Source organism: Phacochoerus africanus, chromosome 11 (genome assembly GCF_016906955.1).
Source record: "Phacochoerus africanus isolate WHEZ1 chromosome 11, ROS_Pafr_v1, whole genome shotgun sequence".
NCBI classification, from domain to species: Eukaryota; Metazoa; Chordata; class Mammalia; order Artiodactyla; family Suidae; genus Phacochoerus; species Phacochoerus africanus.
This window is the reverse complement of record NC_062554.1, coordinates 73,497,947-73,517,864: the sequence shown is the minus strand read 5'-3', so window position 1 is coordinate 73,517,864 and position 19,918 is coordinate 73,497,947. Positions and strand designations below refer to the sequence as shown.

The 19,918-nt window shown below is 37.7% G+C and overlaps 1 protein-coding gene across 1 annotated transcript in view; it reads right to left on the bottom strand.

Moving 5' to 3' along the window:
* Window positions 1-19,918, bottom strand: part of COL1A2 (collagen type I alpha 2 chain) — a 35,801-nt gene that overhangs the window by 5,161 nt on the left and 10,722 nt on the right. Inside the window, exons 11-42 of the mRNA XM_047752035.1 lie at window positions 19,465-19,518; window positions 18,889-18,942; window positions 17,303-17,347; window positions 16,956-17,009; window positions 16,810-16,854; window positions 16,384-16,437; window positions 15,735-15,833; window positions 15,576-15,620; window positions 15,369-15,467; window positions 14,915-14,968; window positions 14,648-14,755; window positions 14,225-14,278; window positions 14,017-14,115; window positions 13,060-13,113; window positions 12,514-12,612; window positions 12,078-12,131; window positions 11,532-11,585; window positions 11,320-11,373; window positions 11,038-11,091; window positions 10,027-10,071; window positions 8,465-8,563; window positions 7,122-7,229; window positions 6,408-6,461; window positions 5,402-5,455; window positions 4,645-4,698; window positions 4,493-4,546; window positions 4,289-4,396; window positions 3,884-3,937; window positions 2,911-2,964; window positions 1,753-1,914; window positions 925-1,032; window positions 149-256 (exon numbers count right to left, since the gene is read on the bottom strand). Coding sequence (XP_047607991.1) covers window positions 149-256; window positions 925-1,032; window positions 1,753-1,914; window positions 2,911-2,964; window positions 3,884-3,937; window positions 4,289-4,396; window positions 4,493-4,546; window positions 4,645-4,698; window positions 5,402-5,455; window positions 6,408-6,461; window positions 7,122-7,229; window positions 8,465-8,563; window positions 10,027-10,071; window positions 11,038-11,091; window positions 11,320-11,373; window positions 11,532-11,585; window positions 12,078-12,131; window positions 12,514-12,612; window positions 13,060-13,113; window positions 14,017-14,115; window positions 14,225-14,278; window positions 14,648-14,755; window positions 14,915-14,968; window positions 15,369-15,467; window positions 15,576-15,620; window positions 15,735-15,833; window positions 16,384-16,437; window positions 16,810-16,854; window positions 16,956-17,009; window positions 17,303-17,347; window positions 18,889-18,942; window positions 19,465-19,518 — 2,295 coding nt within the window. The remainder of the gene's footprint in view (window positions 1-148; window positions 257-924; window positions 1,033-1,752; window positions 1,915-2,910; window positions 2,965-3,883; window positions 3,938-4,288; window positions 4,397-4,492; window positions 4,547-4,644; window positions 4,699-5,401; window positions 5,456-6,407; window positions 6,462-7,121; window positions 7,230-8,464; window positions 8,564-10,026; window positions 10,072-11,037; window positions 11,092-11,319; window positions 11,374-11,531; window positions 11,586-12,077; window positions 12,132-12,513; window positions 12,613-13,059; window positions 13,114-14,016; window positions 14,116-14,224; window positions 14,279-14,647; window positions 14,756-14,914; window positions 14,969-15,368; window positions 15,468-15,575; window positions 15,621-15,734; window positions 15,834-16,383; window positions 16,438-16,809; window positions 16,855-16,955; window positions 17,010-17,302; window positions 17,348-18,888; window positions 18,943-19,464; window positions 19,519-19,918) is intronic.

The window sequence follows — 19,918 nt, the reverse complement described above, 5'->3', positions numbered from 1 at the left end:
TGAGGAGTGGTTAGCACATGTAGATAATATGCAGAAACAGACCATCTTGTTCTGGAACTTGGAACAAGGGAACCTCAGCTCAGGATACAAAGTTGCACACAATGAAGTACTGCTAGGTTTTATTTTACAAACCAGATGTTGGACTCACATCACGACCAGCTTCACCAGGAGCACCATTGACACCAGGATTACCCACAGCACCAGGGGGACCACGGGCCCCAGGTGGGCCTGCAATGCCGAGAGGGCCAGGTTCACCCTAGAGAGGCAGAGAAGACAAACATTCCTCTCATTGGATTGAGTGCCACTTTCATTCTCCCACAACAGTGCTAGCCAGGGGATTCTGGTTTTCGAAGGGAAGTTGAAAGTGAATGGGCCAGAGAACAGTAAGAAGTGTCATTTGTGTCATCCTTGCCCTCTTCCTACACACTTTAGATGGACAGCTTTATGTCATTTTGTAATGTTGCTCTGTACAAGGTGAGCCTAGTTTCATCTGATATACCAAATAAAATGAATTCATAAAGTTGCGAGAGTTTATGGAGATTAGATGATTCTAAGTTGCTGTCACATATTAGGTTTAATGGAATGATTCAGAACTTCCAGAGTTTCATTCTTCCTACAGGATAAATGATGCCAGCATTTCATACTGCAGAGGAGTAAATGCAATTAGAGCTTATATCATTCTTAAGCATGTAAAAAGAACAAAAATCATTCTGCATAATGTTAAGCTGTGTCTTTACAGCATGTGTCTAAGTAAGGTGGTATTAAAGCTTCTTAGATAAGTGACATGTGATCTGTATAAAGAAAATGCCATGAATAAAAAATCTTAAGTGGAGTTATTCAGTGAGCAATCTGTCACAGCTGAAGTGGCAGCTTTTAAAATCTTTTGTTATGTTAATGAGAATAAGAATGGTGTCAAACACTCACCACTGATCCAGCAACACCTGGTAGACCACGTTCACCTCTAGAGCCAGGGAGACCCAGAAAACCAGGAGCACCAAGAATACCTTGAGGACCTGGGGTACCAGGAGGTCCCTGAATAAGAGTAAAAATACTGAGTATTACTGGTGAGACCCTAGGAGGTAACACAGATTGGCTTGGGGATTCTGAGAATGAGTTTATCTTTAGTTTAGGAAGGCTAATGTTCTCCTAGGACATATCATTGTATACATGATATACAATGAGTTTACATCTGGGTATATGTATTTCTTTGTGTCTCGTTCCTCCTTGAGACCACTGGAGTAACATTTAGAAACATGTGGTTGGGATTAATGAAGCCAAATTGGAATGAGGGAATAGAATTTTTATAGGATTTATGCTGGGAAGCAAATTTTGACCTGGGCCTCTAACTGAACCAGATCTAGTAAAGCCACACATCAGAGTAACAATAATACTGGACAATGCATGTTTGAAAAATTGGTAGCTTACTGAGATTGATTAATTTATAGTAGAATGACCACAGAAATGGGATTCTGTTCTAATCCCAGTACCAGTAAAGTATCCTCAACAGTTTAAAGGGTTGTATTGATAAAACAGTGAGTTCCCTCACTTACTGTCATCACCATCTACTGCCTTCTGAGCATCTGCGAAAGCCATGACACCTAAATATTTGTTGGACAGATTTTCTGGTTCAACTGAGCTCTACTTTGGAGCCTGCAGTACTCATCAATATATGCCACTTGAAGATTTTTTTTATAAGGGCTTTATTCTAACTCAGTACAAGGTAATAAGAAGGAGGAGTTTGAAATCACTTACAGCAGTACCAGGCTCTCCAGAGGGACCTTTCTCACCAGCAAAGCCAGGGGGGCCAGATGCACCTGTTTCTCCAGTTCGACCAACTGGACCTTGGTCACCACGAGGCCCACGAAGTCCTTCTTTCCCAGAAGGACCAGGGGGTCCAGGGGGGCCAGAGATACCCTATAAGCAAATGTACAAGGTTATTTACTTTCTGTTAATCATCGCTGACCTGGAAGAGGGCAGCTGAGGTTTTAAATATTAAGATGCAAACAATTTGAAGCAACAAAATAATATCTTAGTCATTTTGGAAAATGTTTAGATTTATAAGCAATCTTTCTTGTAGAAAGAAAGAACTTTTATCTTTCTTCTCCTGAGACTGTAATAAAGTGAAAAACTTTGGCAGAGGCTATGACAAATGTCTGCGAAGAAAAGCAGTGCTGTGCCAACTGGTCACCTGGCATACTGGAGTCAGAGCTATGTTGAGTTCTAAGAGTTAGCTGTAAATGAATGGGACTTTGGCTTTTGGAGGACTCTGCTTGTTCCTTTTTGAAGAAAGTCAATACAGGCATTTTGTTCATAATTGAGGAATCGCATATGCTCTCAACTAGGCTTAATTAAATGCCTACAGGGAATGAAGATTTTTCTGTTATGAACCTGTGAAAGGATCCCAAGAAATCAACATCTTTGCTATTTTTTTCCCTGAAACCTTAACCGGAAGACTTAATCCTTGGTAATTAATTAAATTCTCTTGAGTCCTGACAGGAGAGTCTGAATCAGAATTAAATTAGAGGCCAAACCACCTTTAAATTCAGGAACAATTATACTTTAACAACGGAGGCAAAATGTTGGCCATAAAGGGTAATTAGATATAAAAATATCTGATATGTGACTAAAACTATTCTGTTTTTTATTTTTAAGAAAGAAACCATGCCCCTAAAAAGGGATGAAGGGACTTGTATTCTTATGAATAAAAGCCTCCTGACTGATATTATAAAATATAATTTGTGATGATTTTGCCTTAATAGTTCAGAAAAACTGATTTTATATTAGGAAAGTAAGAGCAAAATATTAACAGCATATGTTTCATAAAGAGTTTCTCACCAATTTCTTACTAGAGGCCAGGTCTTTTGGCTAGAGTAAGTAAATGAACACCTTTTTCTGAAGTGGTTTACTTACAGAAGGTCCAGGAGGACCAATCCGTCCAGCAGCACCAGGGAAACCAGTAGCACCCTAAGAACCAAGCACATTAAAATTCCACAGTCAGCACCAACTTCAGGAATTTGGGTAAGAAGGAAATTTCTCCTTTGGCAGATCCTCAGTACACATGACCAAGGATGGACTAAAGAGTAGGTAGTGACAGTTTCAGATAGGGTATTATATAACCAGGACCCCAAAGACCTTCCATCTCTACTGACCATCATGCCTTCAGGTGCAATGTTCACATTTTGCATTAGGGCTCTGATGGTTCTTTTTAAAATGCTAACATATTACTTGATAGTTGTAAAAGCAATGAGATAATACACTATACTATTAATATATACTTATATATACATACTAATATATGAGATTATATATACACTAATATATGAGATTATATATATAAATGTATATATATAAATATATATATGTTATTAATTAAACACCTGGCTAGGTGCTAAGAGAATGGAAACTGAATAAGTAATTTGTTTATGGGAGAAGGTACAACAAAAGACCAAGATTAACTGCTGTTCAGTGAGAGAAGGAACGAGTCAGAGGGTTCATTCCTGGGAAACTTTGGGTCTTTAGGGAATCAGTGTGACAGCACTGAACACCAAGGGAAAGGAAGTGATCAGGCAGAAGAAGGGGGCATCAACAAAAGGATAAAATGTGCCACAGAAATATTTTACCTGTTTCATAGTTAAAGCTGGGGTTAACTTTGGTTATTACTACCTCAAGTGAAGTGCAGCGTACAGTGCACTGAGTTCCAGCTGGTATTAAGTTAACATTCCATGAACCTGACCTTAACTTCAATATAAAAATTTCTCTAAACAGAGTTAGCTTGAATCTCAAGTCTCTCATTATAATCCAAATTACCAAAATTTTCTAAACTTTCAAGGTGTCCATAATAGATTTGAAAGAAAAATGATCAGAATCCATTTTAAGTACTCACAGGGGGGCCGCCATCACCACGACTGCCAGCAGGACCAGGAGGACCATTTGGACCCTAAATGGCAACAAAAAAGAGAGAGTCATATCACAAGACAATCTTTATAATTGTTACTCTTTTCCCATGTTTATTAGAAGCATATCTAGAAATTTAAAATAATTATTTGCATTAAATAAATGTCCTTACTTCAATATTACCACCTTTATGGGGTTATCAAAAAAGTGAGATAATGCTTATGAAACTTTTATAATGTGTAAAGTGGTATGCAAATGTTAGCTCTTATTTTAAAAATCATCCTCTCTGGTATGTTCCCTGATGTATGGTAGGCACTTGATTGATTCATGTTGAGTTACAAAATTTCATAGATTATTGCACAGGCTGTGTCGACCACCAGTGAATTCAACTTACAGCTGGGCCAGCAGCTCCAATAGGGCCTGTGGGACCAACAGGACCATTTTCACCTTTGGGCCCTTTGGTTCCTCTCTCTCCTTTAGCACCAGGTTGACCGGCAGCACCCTGTTAGAAAGGAAGAGTTATAGTTCAGGTACTCCAACTCTCTCTACTTGCTAATTTGGGATGTTTTCAGATTAACCTTCATTACATGATACTTACAGCAGGACCGGCAAATCCATTGGGGCCAGCAGGACCAACCTCACCACGTTCACCCTAGATAGGAGAAGGTATTAAAAAAATGTCTTCAAAATCTTGGATTCATCAATGTCTAAAAGTTCTAAGTATCCAAAATGACCCAGATTTCTACTTACAGGACTACCACGAGGACCAGCAGGGCCAGCAGGGCCAGCAGGGCCAGCTTCACCCTATCAGGGCACAAAAAAATGAGTTTGTTAATATGCCTCACATAGATACTCAAAGAGAGATGAGGAAGAGGAAACAGAGGTAGACAGTGGGCTCTTGTCAGAGTTTGTGACTATATCCAGAAGGATAGCTAATTCACATCTCACAGAGTAAAATGAAATGGATTCTTACTCTGTGTAATACTGTATTCATTTTGGAGGTTGAAGGGGTATTGGTCATACAATTGCAAAAACATTATAAATCAGTGCCCACAATACCAGGAGGAGGATATTTTATTTTTTAGGTGGACACGGGGCTGATCTATTTGCTGCTATCTGTGCAATACAATAAGTTTTAAGTGAGCTGTTCGATGTGAAATGGGCACACTGTATTTTATTGATTTTTTTTCTTTTACAGTTGAAGGCTTTAAGAAGGCTCAGTGCATTAGAATATTGTTAATGGGCAACCCCAAAAGATTTTAAAACAAATGATAGGAATTAAAGTATAGATCAGATGCCTGGCACATGTATAACAAGGGAAAGAGAACTCTAAACGCACAGCATTTGTTTCCTGATGCCCCATCTAACAGATAGGTTTTTAAATAAGTGGGCTTTATACCAAGCCATAAAAATGAGTTGCTGGGGCTCTTTGGGGCTAGAGCAACAGGAAATTTTAGATACTGCTATGGGCTCGGAGAGCTGCAACTCAGTGAAAATGTATGCTTACCCGGTCCCCATTGGCTCCAGCAGGACCAGGGGCACCTACAGCACCAGGAGCACCCTAGTACCAAAAAGAAAACATCTCGTTAATATCACTCCCCCTCATACTATTAGAAGTGACCCCTGCCATTTCCCCTTGCATGCTTATAAAGTGTTTGAACACTTTTACTGGGCACTCTAGGTGGACATCAAGAAAGCCTTTGATGCGTTTCAGTTCTAATTATCAACTATTAGAAGCCACTCTAAGGAGGAGAGTACCCTAATGGTGAGGGTTATGGAAGTGACTAAGTCATAGGCAGGTTAGGAACTGGGGAGATCTCAACTCTCTGCTCTTCTAAAATTCCCAGGAGACCAGCAAGTGACTAGCCTTGTTTAGAAGTGTTAGGACTGTGTGATTCAGAGAAAGGACTATTGAGAATGTGCCACAGAAATTTATCAGCACTGAAGGAGAGGTGAGAAAAACCAAAGTAGCTTATGGCCTGGAAGAGCCATGATGCCAACACTCTAGGCAGTATTATTATACCTTTATGTGATTTTTGTTGGCATCTCCATGGCATTAAGAGTTAATCTTTGGGGCTGCTCTTTGAGTGATAAATTCTTAGGGTATACATTTGAGTACATAGGACCTTGCTGGAGGTCCTGGCTTCCTAAAATGTTAGAATTACTTTTTTTTTTTTTTTCTAAAGCCCTGTAGTAACTTAAAAAAAATCATTTAACATTCTATTAAACCTAGAGGTTTTGGACTATAGTTTTACGTGGTATAGTTAACACTAAGGAATGTAAAAAAATTCAGGCTGTGATTTTTCAAGGGGATAAGTTCTGTTGAATTTTTCTTTTGGAACATTGATATTATTAGTCATAGATCCAGAAAGGACTGGAATACTCTTTTACTAAACTTGACTCCTTCTTTTGTCAGTTTGATTTTGGAAAGCTTCTCAACTCAAATTGAATGAAATGAAAACAAAACAAAACAAACAACAAAACCCAATCTAAGTGAAAACAGTTCTACTCACACGAGCACCATCTCTGCCAGGGCTACCAACTTCACCTCTGAGACCAGTTTCACCCTGAAAGTATAAAGCAAGAACACCTTTTTGTTTTCTGACAAAATTTCTGAGTCAAAATTAATCTGAAGTGTTTTTTTACAGAAGATGCTGTAATGCCTTTATTTATTTAAGATTTTTAGTAATGTTTTGATTCCCTACCATTCTATAAAATGTTGAATGAAGGTAAAAAAGGGAAATATAATTCAGGGATCTTTCCAGATTAATATTCTTTTCTAATTTCCATACACCCTCCTGAAGCATAATCAAGCAAGGTACAAATTCATGTGGACAGAATTATAAGGCAACATCACAATGGGCTTCAGTGCCTGATCACTCTTACGGCATAACTAATGCAGCAGCACGGTTGACAGCTGTTCAATATAGCTTCTTCCCATTAATTAGGGCAGGCTGAGGCATTATTGTTAGTGGCATTAAAATGAGCCTCATGTATTACTCAACACCATCTGTTTGCGTGAAATTCCATGGTAGCAAGGAATTCTGCCAGATTAGTGAGTTTAGAAATGTGTAGGTGCTAGGTGGCAGAGGGAAATGTGTATAGATAGATATCAAAATGCTACCAGACCACCTGCCAAGAATTGTAAAAAACCAGTTAACCTTGTGCAGCCTTCGTTACTAGGGTTCATCAACAGTATGCATTAAGGTCGAGCACCGAGAGGATACCTTTTCTCCCTTGCCTCCAGGTATGCCAGCAGCACCCCTCTCTCCTGGGAGTCCACTAGGACCAGATGGACCAGCAGTGCCTGGAGCACCAAGCACACCAGGTTCACCCTTGAATCAAACACATGTGAAATCAATTATTTCAGTGGTAAAAGAAGAAAATGAAGAGTAAAACTCTTGAAGAATTCCAATTTAAACAGTTAATAGATACCATTCTTGCCTGCTTAGAGACACAAAGGAAGCCTGCTGAAAGGAGGGAGAATACAACTGAGGAAGATGCTATTAATGACAGGGTGACTAAAGAGAAGAGGTAGTGGGAGTGGGTGGCTGTGATTTTTCTATCACCTGCTCCCAGTCCTCTTCAGGAAGGCAGGCGTGGAAAAGAAGAGGGTAGGACAATGGGAGGCAGAGTGAAAAATGTTTGCCCACAAACATTTTTCAAGGTTAGGTCAGGAAATATGGAAAGAGACCTCATCAGTTGGAGAGATGTTTACATTTTAATCTTTTTAAGTGTTGGGGCTGTAGCTTTCATTTTTCTATAAAGCTTTTTTACAATTCCGTACAAAACCTGTTGACTAGCTTCTGCGATAAAACCCTTTGAAAGTACTTTCTCACAGAACTAACGTTTCCTTTCTTACTTCCTCTCTCCCTCTTACCTTTTTTTTCCCCAATATCCTTCCATATACCAAAATAGCTTTTTACAGCTAATCTTTACACTTTTTTCCTTAAAGGTAAGAATTAGAAGTAAGATAAATTGCCTTTCTTGTGGTTGAAGTAATCGGTTTTTTTGGAAATGTACAATTCCATCTATTTTAAGATATAAACCACAGATTCTATTTTGAAACAAGTTCTCAGGCTTATGTTTTAAGAATGAATGTACTTTCCAGTTAATTTTTATCATCATAAACTCTCTTATTATTGTATCACTTTTTGAAATTTTACTCTATAAAGAAGGATTTGGGGAAGATAGAAGTTCATTCTCTAAAAATAGTGTCCAAATAAGTATGTTGTTTCTATCTAGATTAAGACAAAGTATAAAATTGACAGAACATTGTAAATCAGCTATAATAAAAAAATTTTAAAAAGATAAAAGTATAAATAATGTGATGAGAAAAGAGTGAAAACCCATACTAATTCATTTATGTATGTAGAACACTGGGGTTTTGCTTCTTTTGGAATGATTCAGGTCTGTTGGAATCAGACTGTAATTTACTGAGATGGGAATAATCACAGAACTGGAAATAAATTAAAAAAAATCTGAGAAAGAACTCATTTGCTAGTGTAAAGGATTTACTTATTCTAGAATATACTGGGCTAAACCAGCAATATATAACATAAAATTTTACCTTGTTGCCATCAGGCCCCGGGGGTCCAGAAGGACCTCGGCTTCCAATAGGACCAGCAGGACCAGCAGCACCACTTTCACCTGGGGGACCACGCTCCCCCTGTGAAAAAGGGATTAGAAGAAGTGTTGCACTGTTCATCACTTTGAGACATACTATTTTTCACGAGTTCACACTTGTTTAGCTTTTGAATCCTGGTTCTGTCATTTATTAGAAAATTATAATTATTTTCCCTTAACTTTTTACTAGTAAAATGAAGGGAAGAGATGAGATAATCTCTAAAGTATCATTCAGCTCTAATGTTCTATGGCTACAACTCCAAAATTTGTTGCTTCTAGAGTATAATATTCAATTTTTGGAATTCATTTCCTTTTTTTGGTCTTTTTGTGATGGATGCCAGTTAGGCATAGTATTCAAAAGGAAAGACTGCATTATTTTAGGTGACTAGCAATGCCAGGTATAAATAAGATTAGATATTCTCATGTGTATGCTGTCTTTTTACAATAGCATGCAAGAGTGATGTCTCAGTATAATATAGTTAATAGAGAAAAAAAATACATATGAAAATGTGTGCTTATATATATATATGTCTATCTATCTAAATATCTCCCAATTTGCATTAAATATCACTATGCATTCTATGGTCCAGAATATTTAACATGTAAGTCCGCATTGCAGCTTTTTCAAAGGCCCTTCTTACAACTTGGTTCTATGGTACCATGGTTCTATGATACAAAATTTGTTTGGGCATCCTAGATACTTGGTAATTAGCCACATAACAGGATACTTTAGAGGCCAGCTAATCATTCCAGTTATTCTAATAGCCAAAGACAAACTACACCCATTTAATTTTTAAAATGTAAGTACACTCATGACTTCAGCTTTTAGACTTTGAACACCAATACACACTGCAGAAATTGAAATTATAATTTACCGAGATGGAAATCACACACTTTAAATCTTAGTAAGATATTTCTTTTCCTTAGCTCAGGTCGAGCCACTGTCATAAATATATCATGCTTGTTTGTAAAAACCACTGGATATAATACATATATTAGTTTATTTATGTTTCTTATAACTGTGTGGTTTTTGAATAAGAAATATGAGCAATTAAATAAGTCTATTGTCAATTTAGAAATTGAATGTTCTCTGCAGAGTATGTTTCACTACAGTAAAGTGTCAAGAATTTTTTTTTTTGTCTTTGTTGTTGTTGTTGTTGTTGTTGTTGCTATTTCTTGGGCCACTCCTGCTGGCATATGGAGGTTCCCAGGCTAGGGGTCTAATCCGAGCTGCAGCCACCGGCCTACGCCAAAGCCACAGCAACGTGGGATCCGAGCCGCGTCTGCAACCTCCACCACAGCTCACGGCAACGCCGGATCCTTAACCCACTGAGCGAGGGCAGGGACCGAACCCGCAACCTCATGGTTCCTAGTCGGATTCGTTAACCACTGCGCCACGACGGGAACTCCAAGAATTTGTTATTAAGAGGTCATCAATAGTTTTCAGGAGAAAGCTCTATTTGTTTTAAAAACATCACCAGAAGTTGAAAGTTAAACAACACTTACTCTTGGACCAGCAGGACCAGGGAGACCAAATTCACCAGGGATACCCTAGGCAAAACACAAGAATAAATAAAGTGTAAAGGTTATTATGTATGTTCTCTAAACCTACTTATGTTTACGATATTTAGAAAAGTTTTGAAAGAGTGAAATAAAACCAGATAGGCTCTACCTACATGAGTGTATAAATACACAAGCTTCTAAGAACAAGAGAACTTTCAGAGGTGTATGAAAAGATATAAAAAGTGAGAATTCCACTGATATTAAAGATAGATCTATCCTAGAACCTAGAATCAGAAATTTTAATTTTCTCTTTATTTAGTTTATTGGACAAAAGACTATCTCCTTTGATAATATGATAAATAATGAACAATATCAGACATTGCCTATTTTTAGTTATATAACAGACTGCCTTCTTAATAGAAATGATCATATTCTGCACATTACCTAGTTAATTGTATACCCTAGTGTATCTCCTTTATTACTGACCAGCTGTCTCCTTAATGTGCCCCACTGTTGACAAAGGAGAGCAGGCCACAGAATGTAACTGAATTGAAGCACATTCATCACAATTACAGATAAAATGACTCAGAACTCATGCCCTGATTGTGAATAGCAGTGTCATGTCTGAATGCCAAGAAAAACATTAGAAGCAATTTTTCAGGGTCTAGTTTGATAGAAAATCAGTGCATTTACTTTTTCACTATGGAGAGGGAAATAATTTGTATTTTAGCATTACCAAGAGCAAAACAAAAAGTAAGGCTATTAAATGGAATGTTCATGATATATTTTACTTCCATAATGTGATGTTTCATTCAGTCCTTAAGACAAAGTAATTTGAATGAAAATGAGTAACTTGGCTCATTCTCTCCATCAGTACCAGCATATGTAGAACACTATCATTAACATATGAAATATGAAGTTTCCTTTTGCATATTATAATTGCACTTCAGTAGAGTGTTAAACAGAGAGGAAATCTTAAGTTTAGAAGAATTTACTATCACTTGTTTTACTCACCCTTTCTCCTGGTTTGCCAACTTCACCAGCTGTACCTGCAGGGCCAGGGAGACCCTATTGAAAAAAAAAAATACAAACCTCAATTTTTATGGCTGTATTTGGGGGATTTCCTAATAATTTGTTTTTGGGTCTCTATCTAATAGGAACATGATCACTAACTAGTGGGTGTTACTAAAGAATTACAGAAAAGTTTGCTTTAGTTCTAAAATCATGTTTTGTGTGGTGGGGAAGAGTGGTGTAGTGATTTACAGATGGATAGTCTGTGTGTTTTCACTGACTTACCTGGAAGCCTGGAGGACCAGCGGGACCTTGTTCACCTTTTCCACCTTGAACACCCTGAAGGTGATAAGAGAGATAACATAAATTAGAGATACATGTCACCATTGCTGTCTAGTTACATAACTTTTGGACTGGAAAAAAAAAAAAGACAGTCATTTTTGTGGGACTAGATTCATTTTAGGGCAGAAAAAAACACGAGTAGGAGAAATACCCACCTGTGGTCCAGGAGGTCCCTGAGCACCATTGTTTCCATCAGGACCTGGGGCACCCTAAAATGTTTAACAGAAAAGCTCAGGGTTAACTGTGAGTCAGATAATTTAAGATGCCCCAAAGCCTCCCTTATGTGTTACTTCCTCAAAACAAAGCTTGTCATCTCAGCATGAATTAAACTAATTGTGGGTCCCCAGCCAAGGCCCAGATATGACCTACTACATTTGATAAGGCTCATGGAAGTCTACGGATGAAGGGCAATTTATTAAGGTAAAAGAATGCTACTAGTATATTATAGCCTTTTAATCACAAAATGAATCAAATAAAACCAAATGCAGTCATAAATATTTTTGATTTAGTATATATTCTGATTTGTTATAGCTTACTACCTTATAAGTGTGGTTAAAAAAAAAGACACTTTATGATGGTAAAAGGACCCTTGGGAATGCCATCTTAGAAAGAAAGTGATGGAATAATATCAGATGGCCTCAAAAGATGTGTATCCTATGTGAATACTCCTTGGATAGACCCACACAGAAGTTAATACCTACCCGAGCACCAGCCAGACCAGCATGACCTTTTTCACCATTTTTGCCAGGATCACCCTATAATAAACATTTAAAAATACATTTAATTTCAAATTAACCATGACAATTTAAAAATGTTAACTTCTTGCCTTTTTTTTTTTTTTTTAGATTCCTAGTCCTTTAATTCCTTAATCTAAGGCATGATCCATCATCATTCAGCTCCATGAACAATAGAGTACACCTGTGTCTGCAGGAGCATATAACTCAGGATGTGGATTTTCAGCAGGGGTATAATGATACACTGGGAGTCCACTTTTAATGTGGTAAGTGGCTTGCAGTTTCACTGTGTTGAAAGGAATCCCCATGAGTTAGAGTAGACTGAGGCTGGAGAGAAATAATAGAGTTTTGGTGAACTGTTGCAAGAAAGTGCTGAGGGAGAGGAGGTTATAGTGATTCTTACAGTGGGGCCTTTGGGTCCAGGGAATCCAATGTTGCCAGGCTCTCCTCTTGCTCCAGCTGGGCCAATTGGTCCAGGCCTGCCATCAATACCAGGGAGGCCCTGAAACCAGAGTTCATTTAGAATTTATTCAGCATCAAAAGGATCTCATGGCCTCAAGTGTGCGATGTTGCCATGGGATGAAACAATTATTTTCTGAGTTCACAGAGCTTCCTGAATAAAGTGTCAAATATTATGTCCTTTTCTAAATAGGATGTCGGCACACACACAGCCGAGTCAATCTCATGTGTGCAATTCTCTCTTTCTCCTCTCTTTTCATACCCTTGTCACCCTCTTCAGTTTTCCCTGCCATATTTTTCTTTTTCCTTTTCTCTTTTTACTCTTGTGTTCCTCTGGAGTCTGTAATCACAATGCATTACTTTGTGTTCTCACATTTCTATGTAGCTGACACTTACTTTCAGTGTGTTCACATGTAAATAAACTATGGAGTAGACTTGATACGGATGCAATTTGTCTTTGAAAATATAATGGAAAATGAGCAACTCTTACCGCAGGACCTTCTTTACCAGCTGGACCAACATTTCCAGGGGATCCAGGGAAACCCTGTAAAACAAATGAGGACACTTTCATATTGGCCACTGTAACACATATGTTCAAAGCTCCAATTAATTGAAATCTCACAAAAGCACTTTTGCCCCAGTTTTTGTTTGGTTGCCTAGGGAAGATCATTAGGAGTATTAGTCACTAGTTGGGAAATATGAAAAGAGCTGTGAAATCTTTCTTCTTTATATTTTTATGCCTTTCTTTTTATTAGTGCAACTCATCCACTTAAAGATATCTTAAGACACTTGAGCAAGATACTATGTGGGAAAAATGTATATGTTATTTACCTTATAATACAAAAACAAATACTTTCAGTAAGCAATTTTCAAAGTAGATTTTTTTATTGTTAGATTTGGTATCTTTATTACTTGTTTATGATGCAATTACAGTTAATACTCATCCGTAAGAGATAACAGAGGCAAAAAATTACTATATTGCTATGGGTTAGAGTGTCTACAGATCTAAAGGTCATTTCTCCATAGCTAGTGTGATGCTGAATACATTATGGCACTTTGTGATTGCTGAAAAAATGATTCACTTATGAATCTAATAAACTGATAATGTATAGTCCTAATATGTTTCACGAACACCTTATATAAAACTCCCAAATTCAGATAAAAGATTCATGCTGATAGAAGAACCACCCTAATTTGGATATATTAAAATAAATCTCTTCTTCCCAAAACCTCATAGCCATTGTATCAAGTAATAGGGAATTTATGAACTAACCAAATTTGTCAAAGTAGCTACTGGGCTTTGATAAAGTTAAATTAAAAAGGGAACTGTCAGCATGTCTAACAATTAACTTTTGATTTTTTAATTTCTGTCTTTAAATATTAATCATCTCTTTAAAAAAGGAAACAGTGCTGGGTGTGTCTTGTTCAGAATCAATATGAAACTTACTCGGGGTCCCATAAGGCCAGGCTCTCCAGGGCGACCAGAATCTCCATTGGGACCTCGAACACCAGCAGGGCCAGTTGGACCACGACTACCAGGAGGGCCCTATTAAAAAGAAGGGAGAGGGAGGTTACTAAAGCCAATTACATACCTGACATACCAACCACCAGAAGCATCAAGTTCCTTCCCAGGAAATGACTAATGGTCAACTTACCATGACACCAGCTCTGCCATCAGCTCCAGGGAGACCACGAGAACCAGGATTTCCCTGTAAGAAAGTACATGAAACAGAAGAGAATTGGAGAAAATTCTTGAATCAGGAGGAGCAGAATTTATTGAAATATGGCATGCATGCAGGAAATCTTGATTCCCTTAAGGAGGAGATACAATTACAAGCGAAGCCGAAATACTTCATCCAACCCCAAAGGAATGTGTAGAGAAAACATTCTGCAAAAGTAGGTCAACATTGTTTCCAGACCGATTTTTATAACATATCATATTAAGAGTCAGGTATTTAATAAAGCAGATGGAAAGCAGATGTCTTCTTCGTCTAGAAAATGCACTCAGTGATTCTGACCAATTCCCAGGGAAGGGGTACCTCTTGTGTGTCTGGGTGTTAAGAGCATTTGGAACCTACCCTCAGCCCAGGAGGTCCTGGGGGGCCAGCAGATCCAACTTCGCCATTGGGGCCTCTCTTTCCTTCTTCACCACTGGGACCAGGAGGACCTTGGGGCCCAGCAGCACCCTATTTAATGAAGGAAAAAATAAAAAGGAGGGAGAGGAAAAATAAAATTTGGTTTCATACCCATCTAGACAAAGAATAATAACTTAAAAAAGTAAAAATATTACTTTCTGAATTGAAAAACTAGAAACTCCATGAAACTGTCATTATATAACTACTTACAGGCTCGCCCTTGTTGCCGCTCTCTCCTTTGGAACCAGCTGGACCAGGCTCACCCTAGGGTCCAATACAAAACAGTAGTTAAATCACATTTGTCACAACTCTGGCAGACAAATATCAGGGACTACTTAGGGATCAATTAAAGAGAGCTCTAGGTCTTTAAGAAATATGCTCAGTTCATATTTAAATGACTACAGAGGAACAGTCTTGAAAGGACAAGACTGATATAGGAATGGGCCTCACTGACCTTTGGGAAATGTTCTAGGATAGCAGGAAAGGTGTATCTGTGTATTAGAGAGTATACATACATGTGCATGAACTTACAGAAGAAATACAAACTAAAAATGCTAAGGAAGAAATAAGGATTATAAAACAACAAGAGGAAGTCTAGATGGGGATGGAATGATGGCAGCGCTTGTATTTCGGGATGATAAAAGCATCAGCCATGACCACTTACAACAAGACCTCTGGCACCAGTAGCACCGGCAGCACCAGCAGGGCCAGGAATACCTCGAGGCCCAGGGAGGCCAGGAGCCCCAGCAACACCAGGCAGGCCCTGGGAAAGAAATGCAGCATGGGTCCATCATGAGGCAACTGGCAGGAGGGACATCATTCATTAAAATACCTTTAAAACCACAGCAGCACATTTTAGCCAAATACTCACAGCAGCACCCTTAGCACCAGGAAGGCCGTTGGCTCCAGGGTTGCCCTATGAAGAAAAGGAAGGAAGAAAAATACAAATTCATAGGAGTATTTCTATTCTTCTTCACTCTTTTTTCTTTCCTTCCACTCAATGAGATGATTAATGACAATGGCTACTTACAGGAGGTCCAACAGGGCCAGAAACACCTGGAAGACCCACTTCACCACGGGGACCCGCAGGACCTGCAGGACCAGGGTTACCAACAGGTCCAAGTTCACCCTAAAAGAGGGAATGACACTGAGGCATTAGCAAATAACAAAACAGCATATCTTTTTTTTTAATTTTATTGAAATATAGTTGACTTACAATATAGTTAATTTCAGGTGTACCAGCGAATTAAATCAGTTATAAGCACATCTCTGTTTTAAGGTAACCAAGTTTTATGAGATTTCTTCAGAATTGTAATAATTTCCCTCATTTGGTCTGGAACCACAAGATTTGGGTTTGCATTCCTATATTCCTGGCCTGGTTCTCAGAGACTCTGGTTCTCAGCTTGTCAGTCCCAACTAGTTTTGGGAGTATATCCCAGAGGGGTCTCACAGAATCAATTTCTATGTTGCCATCTATATCTTTGTTCATAGTGCTCAGGTTCAGAGAGAGTCTCTATTTCAAGTTGGGAGTGAGAAACCTGGTCATTCTACATCCATTTGAAGGAGGGACTAATTAAGCAGCCTATTCTATAATTACCTATCTGCGAACACAGTCTCTATCTTTCACATGATAATAAAAAGTTTATCAAGATGATGACAGTGGTCACCAGTGTTTTTACCTTGGGGCCAGGAGCACCTGGGAAGCCTGGAGGGCCAGCAGACCCAATGGGACCCTGAAATCAAAGTAGAAGGAGGTAAGAAATTTCCTCCCACTATTAACAACACAACAACAACAGAAGATTGAGTGCTTAAGAGTGGCTTAATCTTACTTAATGTTGGCAAAGAGAAAACTGACAGCTAGTTTCTTGTCACTGGTATCTTATCAAAGAGAAGACATTCTAGGTCTCTAAGATGAGGTAGATTTTACTTTGTATATCAATACAAGCCTCAGGGATAGTAGTTTTTATAACTTGAACCTTCAGATGACCTCACAGAACATTTGGTAAGGTGTCTAAAATGATATTATTTCATAGGTAATTAATAAAGAAGATTTCTCCCACCCCACACTCTCAACCCCTTCCAGATTCTTCAGTATCAAAACTTACAGCAGGACCCACAGGACCCACACTTCCATCATTTCCACGGGCACCCTTTGAAGAAAATAAAGAAAAAAAGTCAAGTAGGAAGTTAAATGGCACATATTAGGAAATTCTGAAAAAGAATAAAAATGAACAAAAGTAGAAGCACTCACAGCTGGGCCAGGAGCACCGACACGTCCTCTCTCACCAGGAAGCCCACGAGCTCCCTAGAAGCAGAAATATTTCCAATGAAATCCAGAATGCTAATTTAAGAAAAAGTTACAGGCATCATTTGCTTTGTCCAATTTCCAACATGTGCAAGAATCCACTAAAAATAAATAGATCTTGTTCTAATTCCAACTAAAAGGTAATGGATTTCAATTAAGTATGCAGAAGGCTATTAGAAAAATATCAAAGAATACAATGCCAAGGGAAATGGTAATTAGCAAAAACATTAAAGAAGTTCCAGCTTGCAAAGAGTGTACACATTCTGATTTACAATAAAGTAATCAATACTTACTGTTTGACCTGGAGTTCCATTTTCGCCGGGGGCACCAGGTTCGCCCTATATGGAAACGAAAGATTGAGTTTTTGTTCATTATCTATATTGATTTTTTATGATAATTTTTATCCAGTTACTTTAGTTTCAACCATTTATGTATTTTGTAACATTTCTTACATAGACTGTTTCTCCATTATGCTAGTCATGTAAATTTTTAAAAATTATAGAAAAATTATAAAATATGGGTTTTTATTGAGATAATACCAAATATCACAGTACTAGGGAGTGGTTGAGGGTTATTTACCCTTTCCTCAATTTTCCCCATAGATTTTGGATATCATTTAGACCAGACTTATATATTAGGAATGATATCATAGAAAGAAATGCCAGAGGATAATCTGCTTTCAACATAACCATAACAATTTACCCTCTTTAAAGTTATTTTGAACACTCAGTATTTTCATTTTCATAAAATATGTATAAAATTTAAAGCTTCATAATATTTTATAGAACTGTCATTTATTTGCTATCTTTATTCTTGTCTTGAGTAAAAACTATTTTGGTGATGGTGGAGGACAGTGGAGGTGGTAATATAATACAATGGCACATGAAAAAGAACTTTCCTTCAAGGTAATCTAATTCAGATATAGAAAAAAACTGGGAGGCCATTAGACTCTTCATTTCTAGGATTTTATCTGAAGTGTATTCTCTATGAATAAGCATTAGAGTGGGAGAAAGGATTTCTAGCCTGTGCCCTTCTAAGTACTGGAGGTGTGACTTTAGGCAAGTCACTCGCTCTCTCTAAGCCTTAGTTTCCTTCGTCTGCAAAATGAGAGAGTCTCCAAAGCTCCTTGCAGCTCTTAACATTTTATGATGCTGTGATTAGTAGTCTGAGCTATTATATTAGGCTCTAGGGAGAATGAGTTTGACCTTATCCATTTGTGTGGCAGCTGGAAAGTTAGAACAGATTCTCCATATTCATGTTCATTTCTGGTCCCGCTAGTATTCGTTACTCATTAATTTGTAATTACGTTGGTATTCACTTTAATATCACATTATCTCCTTAATAGGAGAGAGAACATTTTAGAGTTGAAAACGCTGTCAGAGAAGAGCCCAGCCAAGAGATAACACACTTCTGAGACTTTAATTACCTAATTAAAATTTTTTTGAGTGTGCACAGATAAATCACAGGAAAGAGGTTGAAAAGTGTATTGTGACATGAATGTACCTATCTAATTAGTGCATGGCAAAGGAGAATTTACGGTTTAAAATAATATAGTGTTCTAATATATGATTATATGTTTATTTACTTTTATTTTGGTGGCAGAGATTGACTGAAATTATAGAAGGAAAGGAAATGGAAGAAGAAGCTATTGACATTTTTATCTCAATTGTTTAATGGATATTGAATTAAAGAAATATTATTAATAATTGGCCTTTTGTTATAGAATCCCATAGTCCTCACATTAAGGGAATTAAAGTGTTGAAGAAGAAATAAGATACTCTTCAGAATATGTGTAGCCTTCAGTAAAAATATACTTTCTGATGGTGATTGCGAATCATAATCAATTGTTTTAAAAAAATGCTTTTGATTTAATATTTACCTTTACACCTGGAGCACCGGGCTGTCCCTTCAATCCATCCAGACCGTTGTGACCCTGAAAGGCAAGTCCATATTATTAAAATGCTATTCCATTACAGTGCTTGGTCAACTCAAACATCTTCTGTCTTTGCAGTTACTATCCCCTGGGTAAATCTTGTGACTGCTTCAGTAGAATGGAGCCCTAAGTGCCCCAGCGCTGGGCAAATTCCCTCTGTTGCCCTACCTAGGTAAGTTGCTAAACCTCCCTGAACTTGAAAGGGAAGGATAAAGATGCTCTCTCACAGTCTTTCCATCTTTAATAATTCTACAATCTTCAGAGGGCTTTAAATACCTCTTAAGTTATACCAATTTTATACAATTTTCTCTGTAGGGATCCTTGTTTCTTGGAAACCATGAACAGACTCAAAAAACAAAAAACAAAAAAACCCAAAAACCAACCAAAAACAAAAAAACAGACTACACCCTGCTTTACTTTCCAGCCATTTTACTCATTAATTCACTTTCTATTTAGTCAAATTCCAGGAATTTACTAAAACTAATCAACATGTTCTCTCCTGTGGGTAAGGAATGTGCTCACCCTAATGCCCTTGAAGCCAGGAAGTCCAGGAGTTCCAGGGAAACCACGAGCACCCTTAAAAAGAAACACAGAAGAAGTCAAATAATGTTTTTGTCCTAAATAAAAAGACAATGAGTTCTTCCCTCTAAAGTGTTTCTCCTCATCACAGTCCAAGCTTGGAATCAAAGACTAGTATGTGTTTAAGCACCGAGCCCCAAATAAGTGGCTCTAATTTGATAATTAATACTATGGTATTTGTAGAACACACAGTTTAGTTGTTTACAGTATGCTTGCTGTCATTAATATTATAGTATTTGCATTAATAAAAACTGTAGGCATTCTTTTAAAAAATAATTTTTAAAAATTTTTATTAAAGTATGGTTGATTTATAATGTTGAGTTAATTTCTGCTCTACAGCAAAGTGATTCAGTTAAAACTATATGCATTCTTAACTAGGCTCCTTTATTTGGCAGAT